Source organism: Phalacrocorax aristotelis, chromosome 3 (genome assembly GCF_949628215.1).
Source record: "Phalacrocorax aristotelis chromosome 3, bGulAri2.1, whole genome shotgun sequence".
In the NCBI taxonomy this organism is placed as follows: domain Eukaryota; kingdom Metazoa; phylum Chordata; class Aves; order Suliformes; family Phalacrocoracidae; genus Phalacrocorax; species Phalacrocorax aristotelis.
Window position 1 is genome coordinate 64,475,663 of NC_134278.1, and position 24,610 is coordinate 64,500,272.

A 24,610-nucleotide genomic window follows, 5' to 3' on the forward strand; every position below is an offset into this window, starting at 1 on the left:
TGACTGTCTGGCTAGATATGACTTCTTTTTGTCTGATTTATCTGTCAGACTTGGAGTTTCTGCTATGTGGATGTTCTTTCTTTTGTAACTGCCATCTATGGAATAGCCTTCTTGGAACAAGGCCAAGTAAATACACATTGATGATAGATAATTAATTGAAAGCAAGCAGCTGCACGTGCACTTGGATGTTGGAAAAAGGAAGATGATGGTGTGCATACCCATCTTCATTAGGGCATTCGTGCGTCCAGGTATTTTTTTTCTCCAGTCAGAATTTCTACAAGTCCGATGTAGGACAGTGCACAAAATCTGTAAATCTGAGGTATGTATCCATATACGCTGCACACCAATGTGCTTTCCAGACAGAAGCTTGGCATCTGCAACAGCTTTAATATTCCTTTGGGTTTTTTCTATTGAGTTCATTTAATGTATTGTGAGGGTTAGATATCACAGCAATGCAAAATGTAAACATTCAGTTTTAAAAGAAGTTTAAAAACCTGCCATAGAATTAAATTATAACTACCAGATAAAGAATGAACACTTAGTGAATAGTTGCTTCCAGTATGAGTACTTGCAGCCTTTCCCTGGCTTCTGTGTCAATCCAATGAAGATTATTTATTTAAATTTTATGCTGCTGTTCCTAATATGTAGGTTGCCTTCATGTCTGCTCTCTATCAAAACCTGATAATGAGCCCCATTCATTCTTGTTCTTCATGCATTTGTATAATTTGTGATTTTCACTGTGTGCTTTATAAGGAGTTACAACTTGAGGTTTGAACTGCTTCTCTCCTTCATGCATGTAGAGTATTTTATTCATAATGGACAAACTATTCATTTGTAGTCAAATTAAGTACCATCCTGGTCATTAACCTTTGCTTTTGTTCTTAATGATATTTTTCTTGTCTAGCCAGATGATATTTTCTTTGGCTTTGCCCAATGAACTTCAGCATTTTTTAAGTATCCTTTACAATATCAAGGGAAAAACAGTCTGTCCTTCTCAAAGTGTGTTCAAAATAGATACTGTGATTACGTATCTGATCTAGGAATGACAAGACATTCCTGAGGATCTGATTGAGCTTTGAAGAGAATCCACAGGCAGAGAGTAGGTATGTGCAGGGAAGGTGGTTCTTGTACAGTATCCTACAAAGGGGAGGTGGCATATGGGAGAGCGCTCTGGCCATAGGGAATGGGTCTGAGGTTGTGAAGGTAAGTATTAGATGAAACAGAAAACTCCTTTGTGCTTAATTAAGATTCTGATATCTATTTTGGGGTATCTGCCTCTATGTAGAGCAAGCATTTGTTGAAAGCTTTGCATTTCAGTAAAATCAGCTGTTGTTTGGTTTGGGTGTTTTTTCGACCATAATGTTGACATCAGGTTCATAGCAATTTCAGACAACTAACAACCTTTCAGGTGCGTAGAAAAATGTGATTTTTACAGTGCAGAGCATTAACAGAAATGATCCTCGTGATATTCAGTGTATTCCTCTGTTAAACTGCAAGTGCTGATTGTGAGAGCTTGCAAGGCAGGTTGTCTAGGAGAAAATACTCCCAACTCCAGCTTTCAGCCAAAGTAGCACACACAAGAACAGTGACAAGACCCTAAGCACCAAAAGTCTTTTAAATTTAAGAACTGAACAAATCTGTTTACCATGTCAGCAGTATTAAGAGTATGCAGTCCTTTGAACCAGACATGGTCTTTCTTTCCAAAGTTTGGGGATTAGAGAAACAGTTAAAGCTTGCTCCTTTCTATATACACTGGATAGGCATAGAATGTATGTAGAGAATATGAAAATGGTGATCGCCTACATACTATTCCTTGCTAAGGGCTGATAATGTTAGTCCACATATTGAAATCATACTCTGTAGCTCATCGGATTTCTTATTTCTGTCCTGGTACTTACTTCCCTGAATGTGTGGAATGTTCTGATGAATTAAAATATAATACCCCTTTAAGTGTATCTCTTACTGGCATTTTGCTTACCTACAGCATGTAAGAATGAACGCAACTTATTTCGGTATTATTTGTACAGCTTTATTTAAAAGCAGCCTTTTTCTTCTATTGTAGGTTGAATGTGATATGGCAATCATGAATTAATTTTTAATGTCTTTTAGGCAATCCATCAATGACACAGCTAGAAAGTACAGATACTGTGAACGTTCACTACTTCTTGCCTTGATTCTGCAATTATTTCAATAAGTATATAAAGAATAGAAAATACATATGTACCATGAGTGTCTTTAAATTGTGGACAAAAATTACCCAGCCCTTTTCTGATGTAGTTACAAAGCTGTATTTTGCTTAACACAGAGGTAAGAAGAACTGAAGCTCTTAATTTTGTCTGGAAACAACTCTCAACCTACACCTCACATCTGTTCTGACCTCTGTAAGGCAGCCAGTGGAAAGTATACATTAATGCTTTCTACTGAGCCAGGCTTTCTGTCTTGCTGCTGAGAACAGGATTAAGCATCTAACAGGGAACAGGAGAGGAATCTTTCAATTTCTCTGTACTTCTACACTATGAACAATGAAATTCCTAAATTGCAAGGATACGTGATTTTCAACGGAAGTGATGGCAAGTGGTGTCCATGACTTAGAACACTTGTCTGCTGTGCTCTTCACGTATCATCTGTGACATGCCAAATCAGAACAAGACTTCAACGATATACAACACTGAGGTGCTTCCTTTGGAAATTATAATTGTTCTGCAACAAATGAGGATAAATCAAATGTCAATTCTCTAGTCCAAAATCATCTGTTAGCTGAATACATGTCAAATTCTAGGTTTTAGAATAACTTACGTACAAGACAAATAGTGATCATTTATTATTTTCTTTTACTGTGGTTGTGTGTGTTTGGATGGTAATTATACTACAAATGGGCAGCTAGCTGTCTAAACAGCTGTTTGCATCAACATAGTTTGGGAGGCAAACTTGTTTTCTCTAGCCCTCTGTGTGGCTGCACCTCCTTGTGTAAATATTCTCCCACAGTAGATTAGTTCACATAAAACTGGTTTCTCTTATTTCTCCAAAGCACCTGGAGCTCTGGGATGTATTGATGCAAGAAGGGGCCTGGCCACAATCCTTCTGTACTGCATTTGGAGATGGTGAGGGATGATACAGCGATACACACACATGATACCTATTAATATGGAGACAGTGATAATACCAGTGCAGTGCCCGTTAAACTAGTGTTGTGCTCTGTGTTACACTGTCCTTGTGATCCAGCTCCCCTGAACCTCTACTTTCTTCTCCCTAATGCTGTGGGTTATCACCAGCGTGTCGTGCCATATCACATTCTGCTCCTTCCTTCCAATTGGCCAGAGGCAGTTAGATCTGAACAGGCGTGCCTGCTTTGTAGCATCGATCTGGTGATCCCATGAAACGTTGCTGTACTGATGGTATCATGTCTCCTCTTATGGCATGAGCATCACTAAAATTTTAAAAGCTGTAATATCTTACCAGTTGGAGGGAGGTCATAGCCAAAATGTATGCATTTGAGCTGCATCCCCTGAAGATAATTGAAATCTAGTTCTAAATTCTTCCAGCTTTATGGATAAATTCTTGATCATCTGTCAAGTTTCGGTGTACAGGTTTGTTCTGCTACCTGTTCTCTATGTGCAGTTTATGCAGTGTGCTGCGTTAGCTATGCCAACACAGCAGGCAGGAGAACAGGCAGGAGCGGGGCTGCTGAAGTTGGCCTAACCAGTATAGCCAAAGATAAATGCAGATTATGTCCTTAGTGAGGCTATTTTGCTATGTATTTTGCTGTTCATTTAAATTAATTGCACACCTTCAACAGGCCCAGAAATGTTGACTGTTTCGTATAAAAGTAGAGTTACATCTTGTGGAAGTGTACAGAAAAAACAGAGACTCTCTTTCTGCCTTTTTTCTTTTGATCATTAGCTCTTACCTTTTACACTTAATTGCCAAGGAACTGATAGCTTCCACCCAGCTGTTGTGGCTATCACACTGCTATAGTTATATCACTACATGTACTTCATTTTAATCTCTCCTTATGGTCCTTCTCCAGGATGCTACTAAAGTTATGCAGTTAGTGATCCTTTGAGATTAAAAGATCCTACAGCATCTGTTCTTTTACTTAATTTCAGAGTGGATTTTTGCATGGAAAGGTTTAACATTTGCAGCTGGTTACATTTGATCAATTTGAACTCCTTTTACAGAGTTTGGAGCGGGGAAAGGGAGGTGACATTTCCTACTAGTGTTTATTTTATGTCTTTCCCAAACCATTAAAATTAAACTTTCACTGCCTACGTCACATTCATGAGTAATGGTCACTCTTTGCCATTATCAGCAGAAGTCTCATCCTAAGGTGTTTGAAAGGTTGCTGTCAGGCATCACAGTTCTGTAAAAGCTGCAAGTGTACAGAGAGGAAAATGCACTTTAATTTTTATTCTGAAGTACTGGGAAGAGGTGGGAGGCAGCAGTTTCTCAGTAAATGTATGTGCATTGTATTTGATTCAGCGGCTTACAAATACTTGCTACCTCTGTGATCCTCATCTTTTAGTCAATATAGTGGATTTTGTTTCTTTTCTACATGATCAATAAATCTGTTTGAGAAGTCCCAGTGAATTGCGCTAGTGAAACTCAATGGAAGGCAACAGGATTTTGCAGCTGTTACCAAAACATTGTTTGGCTTATGCTTATCTGTGATTATATTCCAAAAGGAAACAACTTACCTTAACTCTGAGCTGAAGGATGAGTCTGAAGATTGGATAGGGTCGTTAGAAAACATAGTTTCACTGCATGTAAATTCACTGCATTTGGGGTCGCCAAGGTTAGTGTCAGCACAGAAAAGGCATTTTGCAGTTCCAATGTATCTTCTACAGAACTTAAAATTTACTTCAATGATTAAAAACAGTGCTTGAAAGAATGGGAAGATCTGTTTCCCGTTATGTGTAGAGTACAGAAGAACTGCTACAAATTCTGTGCAGATTCTGATTTTATTTCTCTCTAACCTGCAACTCTCATCTCGTTTTCCTTCAGGTCTTACTGATGAAATGCACACTCAGAGGACTTGCATTTAGAAATGTGTAGTACAACTACCAAGTCATTTTCCTGTTGCCTGTGTCAGGGCAACAAATAAATGTTGAGGCAGCTCCCTGTTTTTTAGATCAGTTCTTTGTGACATATCTTTGCAATCTGAAAAATAATGCCTCTCATGTCTTTTATCTTTTCTCTCCTTAAGAAAGAAATGGATTTCTTAAGCAGTATTTGGAACATCTGTTTCTGATAACTGTAGTTTGAACCTAGATCTTTACAAGAACTTCTGGTCCAGGGCTTATTTTATTCTCTCTTTACTGGAAATAATAACTAAATCAATGTGTGGGTTTTTTTTTCAAAAGGAAATTGAAAAATTATTGGTATTACTGCACATTGAAAATGTTTTAATTTACAACCTTCCATCACTTTCACTCTCATGTAAAGGTAGGCATCGTGTGTGGTTCACTCTGACAACGGTTGACCAAACAAAAGGCCACACTAGTGGTTCGTATTTTCTAGTACAGAATAGGTATTGAATGCATTTAAACTCATGCATGATCCATTATGCACTTAACCAACCAGTTTTTATGATCACCTGTGATCATTAATTTGGTGAGTAGCAAACCTGATAGCTTGCCTTATCTCCACTAAATCTCCATCCCACATGCTTACAGAGGATGCTCAGGACCCCTCAAAAATACATAATGATGATATAAATAGACCATTAAATTCTGTATGAAAAGACACAGAAGATAGGAAACTAAAAGGGGAAGGGAGACAACATTAATGGAAGTGAAAAACTGAGTACTTTTTCCACTGTCTCTTCTACAGAAGAAAGACAGGTCTTACTAGTTTTATTTGAAAATGGGATGGGATGGAGAAAAACTGAGAAATGGGTCACTCTCAGACACATTTGCGTATTATCCCATGACTTACTATGAGCACTCTGGAAGCTGAGTGGCACCAAGATACTTCCAGAAATACTAATCTGGAGAGGTCTGTACTTTCTTCTGATTAAACCCCTTCATGAAGGGGTCCTGAACTCAAAGTTGTTAGTTGTTCTTTTGAATATATTTAGTCTTGGTTAGGGCTTGGGGGTTTATTACACCTTCGAATATTGAAAAAAGTTAGCTATTAACTTGCAAGATCTCTCTCGGTTTTTTGCTTCCTCTGAAGAGTCAAGAGGCAGAATGTCATGCAGGTAATTGTACTAGACTGAATGGATTGCCCTCGGGTGCTGGAAAAGGTCTAAGTCTATTGCAAAGCAAGATGATTGTGATGAATAGGAAACAGAGGGCCTGTCAGAGGAGTAAATCAGTTAGCGAGTCAATGGAAATGGCTTTGAAAAATGAATGGATGTCAATATTAAATCAGTTGGTGGGAAATGTTGTTATACTCTGGGACAAGAATAAACACTTCAGTAAAATACAGGATAGCTGTTTCCTTTGAGTTAAACTACGAATTTCTAGTCAAGTGATCAGCTTCCTGTGATGACTGCAGTTTTTCATTTGTTTGCTTGCTTTTTGGCTTTACTTGAAGGGGAAATACAGTGATGCCTATTTTATGTGCTTCAAATAGACTTGCTTAAATCTCTACTGGCAGATAACTTGGCATGATGTTTATACTGCAGTAATAACAGTACAGTACCCCTAGCATATATGCTAGTACGGCAATTTTGCTACTGAAATAAATGCATTAGAGGCAAGTAGTATATGGCATTTTGCTAGACTGCCTTTGTCCCATATACCTTTTAGTTATAATTAAAATTACCAGGTTTAGAATGCTTTTTCTGTTTGTGTTATTTCTTGATATAATTTACCAGTCAGTGTTAGATAGAATATTCTTGTTTTACAATTAAGCTCTAGTTATTCTCCTTTTCCGTGCAATTTCTGATAGTTAAATTTCTACTATAGCAACTTCTATTCTGTAGTTACAAGAGCAATTTAGTATTCATAAATGATAATGAACATTGCATGGCATATGGGTGCCCAAAATGTTCAGTAGTATAAGGATATTATAATTTATACAGTCCTTTGCAAATGAAATAAACTGTATTCTACTGTTTGCATGTCAGCTTTAAAAAAAATGCAAATCATGCACGCTCTAAATAATGAAATTGGTGAGATTTGTTTCAATCTGAGAATAAAATTTGTCCTCAGGACAGTAGACATTTTCACAGAAAGACAAACCTCCCTGCTTTCATGTTCTAATGGCGAGGACTTTTATCAGGTACGCTCATAATGTGTGAGTCCGTTCTCAGTTTTCCTTTATCCTTCATCCTACCAGAGGAGGATTTTCTCTGCCTGTTAGCGACATCATCTCATTGAGCAAAATATAAACTCTAGGAACTTATGGCTTTTTTAATGCTGTATTTGTTTACTGTAGTGTGTGGGATCAGCCCTCATCCCAATTCCTGTTGTTATTTTAATATTTAAATTAAGTAGCATGTAGTTTATTAAATAGCTAAAGTGCTTTGAAGTCTGTATTAAAAATGTTCATATGTCACATGAGAGCTGGCATTTCTAAGCACTTATATTCAACACCCTATGTTCTCCTCTTCTGGGGAAAGGCATACAGTGGTCATAAGACCATTGCATAAGTCAGATCATAAGAAAAAAGGCAAAATTAAAGGAGACAGTTTGTAAACTGATGCAGTAGCTGCATGAACAGGTACTTGTCTTTATCCCAGGTTTCATTTTAGTAATTTGTATCTGAGGCAGTGATAATCTATGAGCTATTACAAAGGGGCACATAGCAGCGGCCCATCAGTTAATGCTGGCTGCCGCACTGTTAGCTTACAGTTGTCCTCTTTCTCTTACAGTCTTGGCCATAATTTGAAGAAAGTATGGAGATATGGAAATGCTATTGCATTTTGTAATGCTGTAGTGTTCCAGTTTGCCATACATACCTGTTTGCTGTTCTTTGCATGTGTATTTTCATCAAGGTTTCTGATATCAGTATTCCATTATAGACTTCCTGCTGCACAGGAGAACTTGATACGCTGTTATTTGCTGTAGCTTTTATACTCCTTTTGTTTGCTGGTTGTGTTTTCATCTTTCATGTGCTATCATTAAGTCAATGAGTTGGGCAAATTACTGCAAGTGATCCTTTTCAAACTTCCTTTTAATATCCCCTATTTATTTTTAGTGTTGCTAGATTAAATGGTTCTATAACTATATTTGTTCAGAGGCTACTTCAAGGATGCTAATTACATTGATAACAGGTGGGAATTCCCATGGGATTTTTTCCAAATGTTATCTCTGTTTCTTGTTGCTTTATGAAAGTAGAAAGTGTTCCCTACAGAAATACAGATATTGATCCAGAGCTGTGGAGGCTATTAAAAAAACCCTGTGTTTTATGTGATTGCCAGTTTCTACATAGCATTTAGTGGAGAACTCAAATTTTCTTTTTGGTATGATTTGGGGGACTGCAATGCAGCAGAACATTGTATTACACAAAGCCCTATTACGTTGTATGAATAGACAGGCACATCGTCAAGAGATTTTTTGATCCGTTTAAATGTATGTGGAAAGCACTTCAAATAACTAAGCAGAACCAGCTAAGGAAGCAATAAAAATGAATAATACTGCAATATAGTAAACACAAATGGGCTAATTATAGTCCAAAATCAAATATTGAAGTTGGATTTCCAAATTTTAGTGTGCAGCTGTTCATTCTGGCTCTAGAAGAGAACAGGAATTGCAGCCTGCAGCAGAAGGAAGTGTGTTGTGCAGAGGATCCAATACTGTATCCTTTGTGATCCCAACTGGAAAGGACATTGTAAAGATAATGCAAGATGGATTCAGCCAGATTTACTGGCATACATTTGTGGTGCTCGTCAGCTTTTTCTATTCAGCTCTCTTCTTTCTTCTTCCCTTTACCTTAGGTCTTGTCTCCCACAGTATTTTGTGAATATATATTATAGATCATCTACTTGAGTAATTGTCAGTGTGGTTAACCCTTTTACTTTGTTAAAGACTCTGAAGTGCATTATCAAATAATTTTCAAACCTAATGCATTCTGTAGTCATCTTCTGTGGAATCTTGTTATTTATTAAAATCTTTTAATGCTGTAGAATTAGGTTAATCTTCTGGTTTAGTGATTTTAGGTTCAAACCTGCACTGAGAATAGAGCTTGGGACTTGCAATTCAGAAAAGTTTCAGTTATACTGGAATCAGTTGCTGTGTTTACAAGATACCATTGGCACAAGTGGCATCACGTCTCATCAGATGGGGTCTAGGTAGTGCTTGAAGCAACACCATGACCCCCCCCAGTTCTCAATGCTCATTAAATATACATCTCCTCAACAAAAGACAATACAGTGATCTCATAGCTTATCAGTGTGAGACTGAAGTTCTGGCTTAATTCTTCAAGAAACTTCCTGTGTCATTTTGGTCAACTTCTTTGTTTTTCCATTCCTCAGCTCTCCATTAGGAAAATATCTACCACAATTTTCCCTACCTGCAAGTATAAGACAGTTGTTCAGATTTGTTCATGAAGTGTTTAGATATTGTGGTCAAAGGGTCCTGAGACCTGTAAAGAGAAGAAATACCACAAGGTCTGGACTTCTGTGTGTCCTTCCTTCATTTTATTCTCAGTTATGTTATTTAGCCTATTTGGAACAATCAGTTGAAACCCAAAGCTTTCCCCGCTTTCCTCATGGGGAGTATGAAAAATAGGAGATTGTGAATTTTCATGCACCTCAGTAAAGTTAAGACAAAGTTTTAAAAAACAAATCTAAACCAACTGCATTATTATATAATTTTGAAGCATTGTAAATCAGAGCACCAACCAGCATTAACTCCACAATATGCATTCATTTCTTCTAAGTTTCTTCTGATTTTTGTAAAAATGACACTTATGAAGGATCTAAATAGATTTTGGTTTACTTTGTAGGTGGTGGACTGTGCTTGGGATGAGCTAATCAAGATCTACACTCCATCGTGTCTGGCAGTTCCTGTCTAGAGAGAAAGTGAGGAGGATCTGACACACCAGGAGCCTTTCTCTCTTCCCCTACAACCAGACTTGTGCTAAAGTGTCAACTGTGTCACTAATCTTAGTGTCTCCTTTTAAGTAAAACTCTGCTTGAATGGAGTGTTGCACACTTAAACACGTGGAGATTTTTAGGGCTTGGTTTACTGGTCAACTGTACTTGAGCCAGCAAAACGTTCCAACAGCTACTGAATGGCCGAAGAGTGGATGTAGCAGATACGAGCTGGTGTCTTTACAGTAGAATCACCAGCACAATTTTTGATCTGTCTAGCTAATGATGAGAGAAGAGGCCTGATTTTTTTCAGTCCTTATAAAGAATAAAAGTAACTGGCAGTGTATTTTGAGATAACGTCACTATAGAAAAGAAAAAAGTGGCTTTTTGCTGTAAAGTACTGTAATGTCAACTGAGGTTTGTATCACTCAGATGCATTTATGTTTTATGTTTTGCTGTGGCTCATGTTGCATTATATTCTTGTGCAATATGACAAATACTCTTGATAGACAGTAAATGTCATAGCTTACAGCCAGCTGATTCACTTGACCTTTTTGATTGTCGCTTCACAAAGACGGTAGAGGTTATATTCATGCATTTTCCCCTTAGATCTCCATGAGTAAAACAGTTGATGAAGTCATGCAGAAAGATACTCTGATGATAGAGAAAATATTTAGGGAAAAATTAAATACATACAACACTAGTTGGATCTCAAACCTCAAGATTTAGAGATAGGACAACCATCTTTTTTATTTGACTTATCTTCTATTTTCACTTAGAAAGGTCTTCCAAGAGAAGAAAGAGGAATGTGGCCATATATTCAGTGTTTCTGGGCCTCTGACAGCCTGGCCAAAGTGAGAGCTGATGTCCAGACCAGTTGAATGTACATACATGCAGATTAACTGCGTGGCATAAGCATAGAAGAGCTAGTGTGGCCAAGCTATTATGCTTACTTATATGCCCAACACGTTATAGGTATGTTGAGCGCTTTGCATGCCCACTTTGACTCCTCAGCCCACATGCTGGTATTTTCATCTGAGTTTTTCTGGGGCAAGAACGGGCATCCAATTTTTATCTTCTCCAGTCTCTTTTGAGTGCTCTTTCAGGATCCAACTGTGATAATCCTGCAGTTCTCACTGGTATATGTTAGACTTCTCTCCTGGTTTCCTGCTAGCCTTTGTTGTCATTGTTGTTGATTACCTTCTTAAAGCTGTCTCACTTCTGCTGCTACCCCATATCATCAATCCATACCATCAAAAGACTCTGCAGGTCAAGTCTGCAGATCTTTGGTCAGGTTTTCATAGTCTCCTATTAACAACACTTCTGGGTTGCACCACTCATACATCAGGCAATAGCAGACACTGCCAGATCCGCTGGATGTTTTGAAGAAATTAACAAAAGGATTCAGTGGAGCCAAGACTTGCGAGTTGCAAGGAAGGAATGATTGCGCTATCTTGGAGAAAGAGCCAGGGAACTTGCGGGTAGCTATGGGGAGATAAGCATATGTTGATTTGGTGTTAGGGCAAGAAAGAAGGAAACCTCTTCTACAACATGAGAATTTGGATCCTACTAGGATCTTATGTGTGTCTGGGTCAGTGCAAACTGACCCAAAATGCCGCCATCTTGAGCTGAATTAATAACAAAAGTAGATTTTCTTTTTCTTGTAACAGTGTGTTGCACCAAATTCCAAATGTTTGCTGCACTTTAATTCTGTGTGCTGAGGAGTGATGCAACAATAAAGTTGTGCTGCGTACAGCTTTCAGTAATGCCATGGGGCCATAAAAACTGATTTTAGGCATTAAAATTGAGTATTTCAACCTTAATAGTTAATCCACTCTTTTGCTTTATCTCCCTTTTCTGCTTAGCCTACACGTTACTTGTATGAGCGAGTGGAACATTTTGGTGCTGGGTATATATCTTATATGTATGTTTCTGGGGGGAGGGGGATGTTCCAGAATGCTGCCATAGCCTGTCAGTTGGAAGGGCAAATTCAGAAAACCTAGCACAGGGGAGGTAAAAAATGGAATTCTGAACCTGCACACTCAACACATGGATTAAACCTTCTTAACTGCCTTCTTTCCCCTCACATCCTGCTTAGCTTCAGTGCTGAGGGTTGCTGCATCCAGATTTAGTTTTCTTGAAAAACAAGCGCATCCAGAAGATGCACATAGTAAATAAAAACTGTGGCCTTTAATCTTTCTGCGTGGTCTTTCCATGGAGAGAATGTGCTGTAACAGATTTGCACTGTAACAGAAGAAACCAGTCTGGCAGTAGTTGTTGCTGATTCTTAATTCTCAGGGACTGTTTGCTGTAATTATTTTAAATAAATACTTTTTATTTTATGACCATAATACTAGCTTCTGATCTGAAACAGGCCTTTAATGCCAGCAGTCTTAAAGATGTAACATGTTCTACTTTTAAACTTGCTCCCGTGGAAGATTTTGTTTTATGGGAGCCCATAAGTTTTTCCTTGGTTCAAGAAACGTATTGATAATCGTGCTCTAAAGGGGTGGATTTGCTGTTCTACAATGCTATTAAATTAACTGCACACAGTATCTTTGGCTACACTCTTGTATTCGCTTCCCCAATTAAGAAACATTGATCAAAAAGTAAATGCGCTGAAAGATACTGAGAATATCTTGTAAGTAAAGAGTATTGTAATCATGGTTTATGTCTTGTATGAATACAGCGTGACAGTCACATTTTTCCTCTGTGCTTTTAGAGACCATACTTCATGCAACTTTGCCTAGCTCTGTGTCTCACCAGCCCTGCATTTTGATAAAGAAAAGCTATTTTAAATGATTCTTTGTGTATGCTTGTGCAGACTACATGTCAGAGACAAGTGATCTCTTTCTTTTAGTCAAATACAGTGCTGGCCTCAAACTCTGCTGCAGAGGCATGGGTGTACCAAGCCTTTCAGTAGCACTGTTCAGTCTTGAATGTGCTCAGGGTCATGTGAAGGAGCATGGTTGCAACTCGCACAACACTGCCTATACACCTCATGGTTGCATTGGACCCCAATTAAAGCAAACTGTCCATTAATTATTTTATATAGATATTTATCATTTTCATCCAAGAAACCATTTAAAAAGTGATGCCCTTAGGAATTTGACACCAGTTTGCTCCACATTTTTTTTTCTCACCTATGTCGTTGTACCTTAAGGCATCATAATAATCTCATTACTGTAAGGAACCGCAGAGCTGTTCGTTACTATGATCTCTGCCCCACTGCTAGGTCAAAATTTTGTAACGGAGTCAACTTACGAACAGAGCACCCACTGCTCTCTCTGGACACAAGAAGAGCTAGCGTGAGGGAAGTAGCTTCACTGCAGTGTTACCTCAGATAATGTCCCTGTGTTGTTTTATACAATCCTCTCACAGTGAAATGCAGGAGAACTTGTCTCTTCTGAGTGTAGAGTGGGAGACTAGTACTGGCCTGGCCTGAATCCATGCTGAGAAAGGGTTGGTTTGGCAAGGGACAGCACCTTCCCCTCCACCACCTCCTTGCTGTGTTTTGGCAAGACTAAAATTAGGAGCACCATGAGAAATGTTGCAAGAGAAGCTGGCCTCGCAACACAGGTCACTCCCAAGAGTTAGGATACAGTCATTGGGACACAGACATTTTGAGCTCCCAAATTTAGCCTTGGTGCTGCCTCACCTGGAGTACTGTGTGCAGTGCAGGGACCCACAATTTAGGAAGGATGTGAAGGTCCTTGAATGCGCCCGGAGGAGGGCAACAAAGCTGATGAAAGGGCTGGAAGGCATGTCGTATGAGGAGCAGCCAAGGACTGAGGGGCAACCTTACTGCTCGCTGCAGCTTCCTGAGGAGGGGACGTGGAGAGGGAGGTGCTGATCTCTTATCCCTCATATCCAGCGATAGGACACGTAGGAATGGTTCGGAGCTGCACCAGGGGAGGTTTAGACTGGACATTAGGAAGCATTTCTTTACTGAGAGGGTGGTCAGACACTGGAACAGGCTTTCTAGAGAGGTGGTCGATGCCCCAAGCCTGTCAGCGTTTGAGAGGCATTTGGACATTGCCCTTGACAACAGGCTTTAACTTTTGGTCAGCCCTGAAGTGGTCAGGCAGTTGGACTAGGTGGTCATTGCAGGTCCCTTCCCACTGAAATAGTCCTGTCCCATTCCATTCCATTCCTCCTTATATGCTTGTTTTTCTCTTTCAATCAGGGAAGTATTTAGCCCCCGGTGCAGGCTTGCAGCCTGATCCTCTGCAATGTCAGAGTCTCTTCACTAGTGATTATTTTACTGGTGAGGGGACAAAATTGTTTCTTCCAGAGGTTGCACTTAAGTGGACTCCCAATTACAACAGTATTTCCAGAAAGCACGATTAGATTTTTTTCCATCTGCACTTATTTGGCAGAAGGAGGGTTTTTTTCCTCCCATGTGCAAACCCTGTCACAGCGATCCACACGTTCCTTTAAATTGTGCTCTGTGTGGGCTTGGGATGAGTCCAAATGGAGGCTGGTATAAATGCATTGGCACAGTTCTTCAGTGGGTTTTGAAGCCAGACTCGGTCTCCAGTAAGTTTAAATGAGAGTTTCAACATTTTTATGCCTTAATATTCCAGGCCGCTTAACTGTGAGTTTACATGTTATGCTGCAGTGCAGCTGATGAAGTGGGGGAAGGCCGCTGAGGTGGGGTGCCCCGTGACACCAGGGTGGTGACCACAACTGGCACGTCATTTTGCCTGAAAAATTCTGGGTTTTGGTGCATGCTTTCTTCCCACCCTGAGTTAGCAAAGATTAAACTTCCAAGTACCCTGATCACATCTGTGGCTTTTGTGAATGAGGTAACCTGAGAAATTCAGATAGGTATTTCTCTCGGACCTTTTAAGGAGGAATACACACAGAGTCCTGGGTATTTTCAGTGTTTTAATATTTCAGTCAGTGGAGCTTTTCATCAATAGAAATGTAAGTACTAAAATATTATTAAAACTAAAGATTTGCATTTAAAAAGAATATTAAAATACTACTGCCTTGGTGAGAAAAAGAGAGAGAACAAAATGGAAAATAAACTATTGTGGCAAAAAATTAGGGAACACTTGGGGACAAAAGAGGAAAAGCCAATTTAAAATAGTAGATATCAGGAAAATGCTATAGATCCTGTAAAGATGAAGAAAAGAGGTGAAGGAGGAAAAGCGGAGCTGCAGTTTGAAGTCAGGTGAGTATTACACTGGTCCTCAAGAAGTCAGCCTTGTTCTTGCATTAATGCCAGGCTCTGTAGTGGGAACAGGGAAAGGAAGGAAGATAAGAAAAGGCAAGGCAAGAAAGGGAGCAAGAACAGTAGCTTGATAAATACATTAATAAATTGAAGATTGAAAAGTTAAAGTAAGGCAAGCTGGAGGCAGCCTCTGGTGAGAAAGAATATTTAACCAGGAACGTGTTTCAAAAAGTAGGGGGAAGGACTGCTATGTCTGCATCAGTCACGGGCAGAGTCGGCAGCGGCTGCTGGCCTCCTGGACAAGCACGGCCGACGGCGCTGGAGTGCAACACAGGCTTGCACTCAGCTCCTGGCTTCTGGAGGCAGACTGCAGGTTAGCTTTCCAAACATCGCTTCTGTCTCCACTCACATTTACCCCAATGACTGAAAAGAAGTTCCTATACTCTTTGCTTAGAGGATAATAGTATTCTTCCTCTGGTTTACCTCTGTTGTTTAATTTCAGCGGGACCCATGGTTCCTCTCCTTCATTACAGAATCTCATCTTCAAATAGTCATACCTTAATGTGTACCTCCGTTGTTCCATTTTATAAACCTTGCCCTGCCTCCTTGCGCTGCCTGTACCAGCTCCACTGCTAGCTATAACCCAGGAAGTTTATAACACATCAGTTGGTGCAACTGATCCCCACGACCACGGAGGGCCCCTTACTGCAGCAGTAATCCCGGGCACACACAGCTTCTCTTGGGTCGGATGACGAGCCCAGGTTTTCCTGCCGCGCCTCCTCACTAGCGGGGTCATTTCATGCGCGCTCGCTTGCCTGGCAGTCCTAACGCCTGCCTGGCCCTTGCTGAGAGCTCTTGGCTTCAGCACTCCTTTTCTGCGAGTGCTAGAGGTCTGACCCGAACACCGAGCTGTACTTTCTAATAAGAGTTTCCAGTGTGATGACTGGGAAGTATAGCTGGCTTTGGAAGCTGGGGATGTCTAGTGAGGCCTATGGACTGAGCCAAGACTGAAACGTAACATTTTTCTGCAGAAATCGCACAGAGAAATACTTGTGCCTTTTTGCTACTGCTGAAATGCATGCTGTGCTTGTGCTGAATTCCGTACAAGCCCACCAGAACTGGGGGTGCTTGTCATGGTCTGGTCCACTCTTTTTATGGGAAGTCTTCCAAAAACAAGCTTTGGGAGTCAAGTGTGCCATTTTCCCCAAAGCTGTTTTTTAATAATACCATTCCCGTGGAGAGAGGGAGAGGCTGGTTTTGTTTAAAATAAAGAATAACGTTGCTAATCTCATATTGATGGGTGAAAGGTAGTCCTAACTGCTCATGAGAGAGACCTAACGTGTATGACGTTAAATGAAGGCTTAAGACTGTAAGGCAGCTCCGAATAAAAGTATAGTTTTTAACCCCTTACGTTGCCTGACACTGCAGGGGGCAGGAAAGGACCAGTTATCTGCGAGAAACTGCTTTTGCTTCTCCTTTGAGTCGAGGTGATCTGTTGCAGCCTCCTATTAAAGCCTTCATCTGGCAAGTCAGGAGAAAGGATGAGCTTACATGAACTTCACCAGACTTTAAAATATCACTGTCAAAAACTTGGGGTGGTTACCAATTTTTAGTGACCTTTCAAGGGAAGTCCCCATGCTGGAAACAGGTTCCCATCCCTCCGCCCGAGAAGGGGCTCCCTTTGGCGAGCAGGGGGGCGAGCCAGGGCGAGCCGGGGGGGGGGGGGGGGGGCGGCACCCCAGGGCGAGGAAGCGGGGGGCTGGAGGCGGGGTGCCGCCGGAGGGAAGGTGGGGGCTCTCTCCTGGGAGTACGTACGCTTTTGGGGAGAGAAAAGCGGTACCGCCGTCCTTGTGCACGCGCGGGGGGGCTCGCACTGGCCTCCCCGCCCCGGGAGACGTGGGCTTTCCTACAGCGTTTGCCGCCCTGGCTGAAAGCCACCGCCCGCGCCCCGCCGGGTTTGGGGGGCTTCCCACCCCCACCCCCCCCCCGAGCCGGGGCGTGCTCCGGGGGACGCCGCGGGGCGAAGCTGGGAGGACACCGGGTGGACGGCGAACTTGGGGGTGGGACACGACACACGACTGAACACCGAAAGCGGCGGCGGAGACGCGTTGGGGCTGGCGCGGGGACACACCGGGGGCGGCGGCGGGGAGGGGACAGGCGGGGCAGGGGAGGAGGGGGGACACGTCGGGGGCGGCGCGGGGGGGTGGGCGGCCATACACGTCGGGGGCGGCGCGGGGGGGGGGGGTACCCACACGTCGGGGTGGCGGCCGCCCTGCCGGGAGCGCGCCCTACCTCCGCCCGCCCCCTGCCTCTGCCCATCGTCGTGCCCGTCGCCGTCCGCCCCCGCCGCCGCCGCCCCGGCGGGTGGCCGGGCAGTGCCGCGGGCCCCGGCGGCGGGGCCGTGCGCGGGGAGGATGGGCCGGTGGCGGGGCCGGGCGCGGGGCGTCGCGGTGGCGGTGGCGCACGGGCTGTGCTCGGGCTCGCTGAACATCCTGCTGAAGTTCCTGCTGGCCCGCTACCACTTCGCCTTCCTGACGCTGCTGCAGTGCCTGAGCAGCGCGGCGGCGGCGCTGGGGCTGGAGGCGCTGCGGCGGCGGGGGCTGGCGGCGCTGCCGCCCTTCGGGCCCCGCCTGGCGCGCCCCTTCGCCGCCGTGGCCGCCCTGGCCACGCTGCAGTCCACCCTCACCCTCTGGTCGCTGCGCGGCCTCAGCCTCCCCATGTACGTCGTCTTCAAGCGCTGCCTGCCCCTCGTCACCCTCCTCACCGGCGCCCTGGTGCTCCGCGACGGCATGCCCTCGCCCGGCGTCCTCGTCGCCGTCCTCATCACCACCTGCGGCGCCGCGCTGGCCGGTGAGTGGCACCGCCACCGCCACCGCACCGGAGGGGCGGGGCGGGACGGGACGGGACGGGGCGCCCCGACGGCGGCGCCTCCTCGGCACCGGCGGCCCCCGCCGCTCCGGCTGGGCTTCGGGACGGGACGGGACGGGGCGGCGGCGGACCGGGGGGAAAGGTGCGAGGGTACGGGGGGCCTGCAACCGCGGGTGGGCGGCCGCTGCAGCCCCGCTGCGGCAGGCGCAACCGTACGGGGGGCAGGTGCAGCTTTACGGGGGCAGGTGGGACTTTGCGGGGGCGGATGCAGCCCCGCCGTGCCGGGTGGAATCTCACGGGGCTCGGTGCGACCCTACGGAGAGAGGAGCATCCTCATGGGGGTCGGTGCTGCCCCGTAGGGGTCGATGTAAACCTACGGGCGTAGGTGCAACCGTACGGGAGTAAGCGCAACCTTATTGCAACCCTGTTAGGGAAGGTGCAACCCTACAGAGGGAGGTGGGATCTTACGGGGGGTGGGTGCAACCTTACAGGGGTAGGTGTAATCTTCCGGGGGCAAATGCAACCCCCTGGGGGCAACTCCAGCCCAAATGGGGGAAGTGCAATCTTGCAGGGGTAGGTGCAAACTTTTGGGTCAGCTGCAACCCTGTGGGGCCAGGGGCCCTACCTGTGTTGATTTCCAGCTGAGGGGCAGGTGGGGTGGGAGGCAAAGCTGGCTCTGTGTGGCCGTGCAATGCTCCTGGGTTGGGCCTGTCCCAGGGAACAGAGCACACACATATAGCGAGTCGCTCAATCTGCAAAGCAGCTTGACTGGGGGCTCAGCAGGGGGGCTCTCCCTGTGAGAGCCCCACACAGCTTGGCCTTGCTGGGAGGAGGGCTGAAGGAGGGCCGGGAGGCTGGAGGGCGGGCAGCCCGGCCAGCCGGAGCTGGTATGTGCCCGCACCGGCAGGAGGATGCCCAGCGTTGCTGTGCGTATGTGCAATTTCAGCTGCAGATCTCTGTAGTGTCTTCAAAATAGGGAGAACGCAATCTGATTTTGGCTGCGGGATTTAGGGGGAGAGTGGATGACATTCAATAGGTTTACAGTGCGCGCACGTGCACATACACACAAGATGTATCTGTTGGGAGGTAAGTGTGTCCAGCCTTGGGAAAAGCACAACAAATCCTAGGAGTTATGGGAAGGGCACTGGTGCCTGTTTCTTAAACATCCCCCAACCCCAAACGATGCTCTCTTTATGTCTCGCATGCAAAAACCATGCTTGTTTCTCTCTGTGTTTCTCCCGACAGGAGCTGGTGACCTGACCGGGGATGCTATGGGCTATGTGACAGGCGTGCTGGCCGTGCTGATACATGCCGCCTACCTGGTGCTCATTCAGAAGACCAGTGTAGACAGTGAATACGGACCCCTGACAGCTCAGTATGCCATCGCTGTTTCAGCCACCCCTTTTCTCATCATCTGTTCCTTTGCCAGCATGGATTCCATCAATGTCTGGTCATTCCCAGGGTGGAAGGACCCTGCCATGGTATGCATCTTTATTGCTTGCATCCTGATTAGCTGTGCCATGAACTTTACCACCCTTCACTGCACTTACATTAACTCGGCTGTGACCACCAGCTTCGTAGGGGTGGTGAAGAGCATAGCAACCATTACGGTGGGCATGGTGGCATTCAATGATGTGGAGCCCACAAAGTTATTTATAGCCGGTGTTGTGGTCAACACCTTGGGGTCTATCACTTACTGCGTGGCCAAGTACATTGAGACCAGACGGCAGAGCAATTACGAGGACCTGGAGAAAGAAGCAAGAGAAGAGGAGGGGAAAAGACAGGCTGGGGACCAAGCACTGTTTGCGATGGAGGCGATTTCCCAGGAGAAGAGGGCTGAGGAAGCAGCAGTGGAAGGATCAGCCCCGGGGGCCAGCCAGAGTGGAGAGGAAGAGAAGGACAGCACTGAGAAACCTGCCAAGGGACCAGCGATCCAGGGAAAAGCCACTGGCACACAAAAAGAGAACAGGAGCTCGCTGAAGGATGCCTATCTTGGAGTGTGGAGGTTGGTGAGGGGTGCTAATTATATAAAGAAGGATTATTTGATAGAAAATGAAGAGCTACCAAACCCTTAAAAACCAGGTTTGAAAACCTATTGTGTGAGGACAGACACCTGCTTCTCTGTACAAGGGGAAAGGCAGAGCATACATTTCCACATCAATGCTGACAAATCCAAATCATGTAGGGTGACTTTACCTCATTGTCAAAAAGCAAAAGGTTAGAGTTTGCTCATGCTTTGGGCTTGCTTTCAGCTGCTTTCAGTACATCAGTTTAGACCCACCACAGCTAAAGGTACCGAGTCCTCTGCTGTGGATGCAGAGAGAGTTGGGTAACGGCAAGTCACGGGGTGCTTGCCCAGCAGCCTGGGCCATGGGGGACACCAGTACCAGTAAGTTAGTCGGCAGTGCCAGTGACACGGCGGTAGCCTGTAGCTTAGCTTGCGTCTGGAGCCTTGTGATTTTAACACCAGTTGGAGGCTCTGTCGGTGTGCTTCCATATCTGTATCCATCCAATTATAGGTACTCAATATAAATATATTCCTGCAATATATAAGCTCCTATTAACTGTACTTTTATGTGCTCCTCTGTGTCAATACAATTGCAACAGAGCCAGGGGTTGTGCCACTTTGATTATATTGGTGTAAAATCACCCTCTTAACTGAAGAATTGAAACTCTCCCTGATTCTGTGGCCAGGCTGGGCCTTGGACCTCGTTTACATTGGGCGGTTTGTGTCTTCAGCAGAAATACTTCTGTCTTATGGTGGTGTACATGAGAGCAGAAACAGATCGGAACTTTTGAGAAGCTGTGGTCAGCAAAAGAAGGATGTTTTTCTGTGAGCTTTAACTACCTGTGGCATTGGGAATATTAGTCTGACACAAATAAAAGGGATTGGAAATGTTGGACCGTAGTGATTTCATTTGGGAGGGCTATTAAAAAAATCGGGAGACAGTGCGTGCCTTGTGCTACCCCCTCCTTGTTCCCTAAAGTCAGGTGAATCAGAGCCTGGCCCGGAACCCAGGTGTCCTCTCCATCTCAGTCTCTCAGAAGTACAGGCTGATAGAACTGGGGACACCACCTCTGCTGGAGTTCCCAGGATTGCCTTTGCAGGACAGTTTTGCTGTCTTCTGGCCGCCTGTTGGGTTATGGCTTCATGCATATCAGCCCTTGCTGTTCCCCTGCGCTGTGGTGTCCCGTGGAGGAGTGTGGGCAGGCAGGCAGGGAGCTGCAGTGAGCTCCTGCTGATCGCATGGCTGAGCACTCACGGGCCAGGATGCTCCGTGTGCTTGGCACCGAGACGTCCATGGCTTTGGTGGGAGCTGCTCCCCTGTGCCCAGACTGTCCCTGTGGGCTGTGAGGGCAATGCTGCCTCTCCATCCTGGCCCTTCCCGTGCTCCTGTGGGAAGCTGGGAGCAGGCGCTCCAGCAGGGCCTCTACTGAACATGCTAATATTTTGTACCACATACATTTAACATGAAAGACTGGGGAAACAAGCAGTTGAGTATTTCTTAGCCTGGGGATACCCTTTTGGGAGATGGGAGTCTTCAGGTCAAACCTTTGCTGAGAACTAGGCAGAGACGAGGTTTGACTCTGAGTCTTCTTCATCCCAAAAGGGTGCCCCAACTATCAGGCCATCTTGACCACAGGCTGAAGCAAGTTGTTATCATCTGAAAAAATGAGCCAAGTTTGTTGTTGTTGTTATTATTGTTATTAATATTGCTGTTGTTGTTATTTATTAAGCCACTGAACTGAAAATCAATTATTCCCACAGCCCTAATTAATCAGTGCCTAGCCCAATGCCTTCTCAAGCCAAGCAGGCAGCATTAGCCTCACAGCATGTTCAGCAGTGAAATCTGAAATGAGCAATTTACCCAGCAGGGAATATTTGCAAAACTGATCTCTGGGGGAGCTTTAGATTCTTGTCAATAAATGCAGGCAGAAACATTGTATGTTTTCTGAGTGAGTACAGAAATTGGGTGACCTGGCATCACCTATGAATTTTGAAAGAGATGGTTATAAAGACATTCAGGGTAAAAGCCTGTCATTGCTGAGCTGGTGGATGGGGCACGGAGATCTGTACATCACACGGTATGTGTAGCTTGTGTTTAAGATTTGAGAGATACTGGCTGTATGCCAAAATGCATTTACTTTCTGTTCAAGCTCCACGTGGCATTTTTTTAAATAAAAGCACTATTTGTTGTTCAGAGGCTAACATAAACAGGAGTTTTGTTAGTTTTACAAATGCTTCCTAGACTAAAGAAGTTTGCGCCTATGAGTTATAGTTGCTGTATTACTGAACTCATTACGATATTGAACTGCATTGTAATCATACAGATGGCTGAAAAGAAACCCATATTTCCAATCGGTCCTCACTGTGCTCAGAGTTTTCTGTCCACAAGAAATGTGAATCTTTTTACCATCTGGATGCCAGTCTTAGATCCCATAGCGTACACTCCATGTTTGGCACATGCTGCGGAAAGCTTTCTCCCTGGATTCTTGTTGCAGGACTTTTTCCTGGGGGAGTTCAATGTTTTGCCGCTTACTGTTTTTGAAATATTAGTAGAAACTTGCAAAAATTCTAACAGTTTTGACTGTTAAAAAAGCTGCTGTTATGGTGTGGTACATTTGCATGTATAGTCGAAATGTGATCATATTGTATTCTGTTTATACCTGTAAATTCCCTAAATTAGAACGGGAATTTGGCAAACGCAATCCACTTTTTCAGTAAGAGAGACTGTCGCACAATAAAATAAAACTACTGCCTCGTGCTGAGGTATTTTAATAGCATCAGCGGAAGACTGCAGAATGAGATGTGGGAATAAAATGCACTGCTTTCCAAAAGCCTTCTGGTTTTCTTATTGTTGCTACTCCGGGGTGCTTATTTTTGGTTCATTTATAGTTATTCTTGCGCCTTTGTACCATCCAAGTTTCCTCAACATGTGACCACACACTATAAATACTGTCATGGACAGAGGGACTGAGGACAGACAAAGGAACACAGGAATCTGAAGTGGCTGAGTCCTCTGTACAGCTTGAAGTTTCTCTGGCTCTCAGCAGTGATTTCTTTGGATATATATTTAAGATGATTTAGTGTCACTAGTGTAACTGCTGTAACTTTGGAATAAATAATAATAAGATGATGCTCATTTTTAATAGTTATATTACGAAATCATTGCATTATTAAAGGATTTAATATAGATTTTTTCTTACAGTGTTAAGTATTTGTATTACCAGCTATGTCACGTGGCAACCCTAGGAGATGACTTAAGCATTAATTTTTAGTTGTTTGCTTTGGATGAGAGGTATGTAATGTGCCTGTGGCTGAAACTGGGTTATGCCAGACACTGGGGCTGGTGATTATTGCAGAATTCATCTTAGAGCTCCACACAAATGTGCCTGCAGGACGGTTTAGAGAAAGAAACTGTCCTTGTTCCAGGATAACAAATGAACCTGATGCACAATGACTGCTTTGAGAATAAACATTAATTTCAGTGTCAACACATCATCGAGTAACACCTGCTCTAGCACTACTATATACACACACACAAATACACATGCAACAGGACAACGAAAGCCAGACTGGCTATATTTTGTAAAATACATTATTTTCTCAAAGAAATTAAAGAGAGGCCAGATTATTTGGATGCAGGGACAGTTAAAATTTCTAAGGGTAATTAAAAAATTTGCAGACGTCACTGGCAAACTGATCCTGCATTTACCATCACTTCCAGGAGGAAAATGAACAGCAACCTACAAAAAAGCAGGTGAGAGTGAAAAGAAATTTTACAGTTAATAAAGCAACACACTACAGCCCCGCGTATGTCCGGGGGTAGTTTATTGCCAGTGCTTAACAGCCTCCCGTAATTTGATTATATCTGTTTGCTGCAGGCAAAGGCTTCAGTAGGCAGAAAGGTGCAAGCCCGTCAGCTCTGGGCTGCAAATTAAGAGTTGAACATTTTGCTGCTTGTCGTGGTTAAGGTTTAACACTACAGATTCCCATCTCCTTGCCCTCTCTGCCTGTGTCCCATACAGTTTCACATACTGCTTTGAGGTTTCTTCTGTGTTTTTTCAACCTGAAGCCTCTAAGTGTGGTGGAGGCAGTCAACTCTGCCTCTCAATTAGCTGCTATATTCATGCTTCAGTAACTTATTGGAGGTCATCAGGGAGCTTTTCACTTCAACCTCATGCCTGTCGAGAATTGATGAGTGTGCACATGCCCTCCTTTCTCTTCCCTTGTTCCCGCTGTATTTCCCAAATCTTGCTTCCAGTGTCCAGCCTGAAAACCTCTGCTGGTGGTGGAGTACTCGGCACAGAGACTTCTGCCATGCTATGATATTTTTATTTTTTTCTAGAAGGGGAGGGAGGGGATGGACCAGCAGGATCTTGTATGTCCAGATTGCTTCTTGTTACCTTTGTGCATGTTTCTGCACAACAGCTCCCTGCTTATCAGCTCCCTATATAGCTCAGCCATGGCTGCGTACCAGCTTCTTGTGGAGCTGGCTCAGGGCTGCGTACCAGTATCCTGCGGAGCTGGGCTGTGCACAGGATAGATGCAGGAGTGAGGGCCCTCACTCTGCCAGGCA

The 24,610-nt window shown here is 44.1% G+C and overlaps 2 protein-coding genes across 3 annotated transcripts in view; both read left to right on the forward strand.

The window, feature by feature from the left end:
- Positions 1 to 12,537, forward strand: part of PEX7 (peroxisomal biogenesis factor 7) — a 45,109-nt gene extending 32,572 nt beyond the window's left edge. The window contains exons 10-11 of one of the 2 annotated variants that reach the window (XR_012659664.1): positions 1,041 to 1,103; positions 9,895 to 10,513. Coding sequence is in view for 1 of the 2 variants with exons in the window: in XM_075087733.1 (XP_074943834.1) it covers positions 9,895 to 9,963 (69 nt within the window). In the remaining variant the exon portion in view is untranslated. Of the gene's footprint in view, positions 1 to 1,040; positions 1,104 to 9,894 lie in introns of both variants that reach the window. The other variant, XM_075087733.1, reaches the window with a different exon arrangement.
- Positions 12,538 to 17,537: 5,000 nt separating this feature from the next.
- SLC35D3 (solute carrier family 35 member D3) lies at positions 17,538 to 22,868 on the forward strand. Its single transcript, XM_075087734.1, has 2 exons — positions 17,538 to 18,011; positions 19,275 to 22,868. Exons 1-2 carry the CDS (start codon positions 17,576 to 17,578, stop codon positions 20,102 to 20,104), a joined length of 1,266 nt encoding a protein of 421 aa, XP_074943835.1. The 5' UTR covers positions 17,538 to 17,575; the 3' UTR covers positions 20,105 to 22,868.
- The last annotated feature ends 1,742 nt before the right edge of the window (positions 22,869 to 24,610 follow it).

Excerpts from the sequence above, each read along its gene's own strand:
- SLC35D3 (XM_075087734.1), top strand. The coding sequence starts at position 17,576 with ATGGGCCGGTGGCGGGGCCGGGCGCGGGGCGTCGCGGTGGCGGTGGCG. Across the intron at positions 18,012-19,274 it reads CTGCGGCGCCGCGCTGGCCG|GAGCTGGTGACCTGACCGGG; the intron begins GTGAGTGGCACC and ends TTCTCCCGACAG.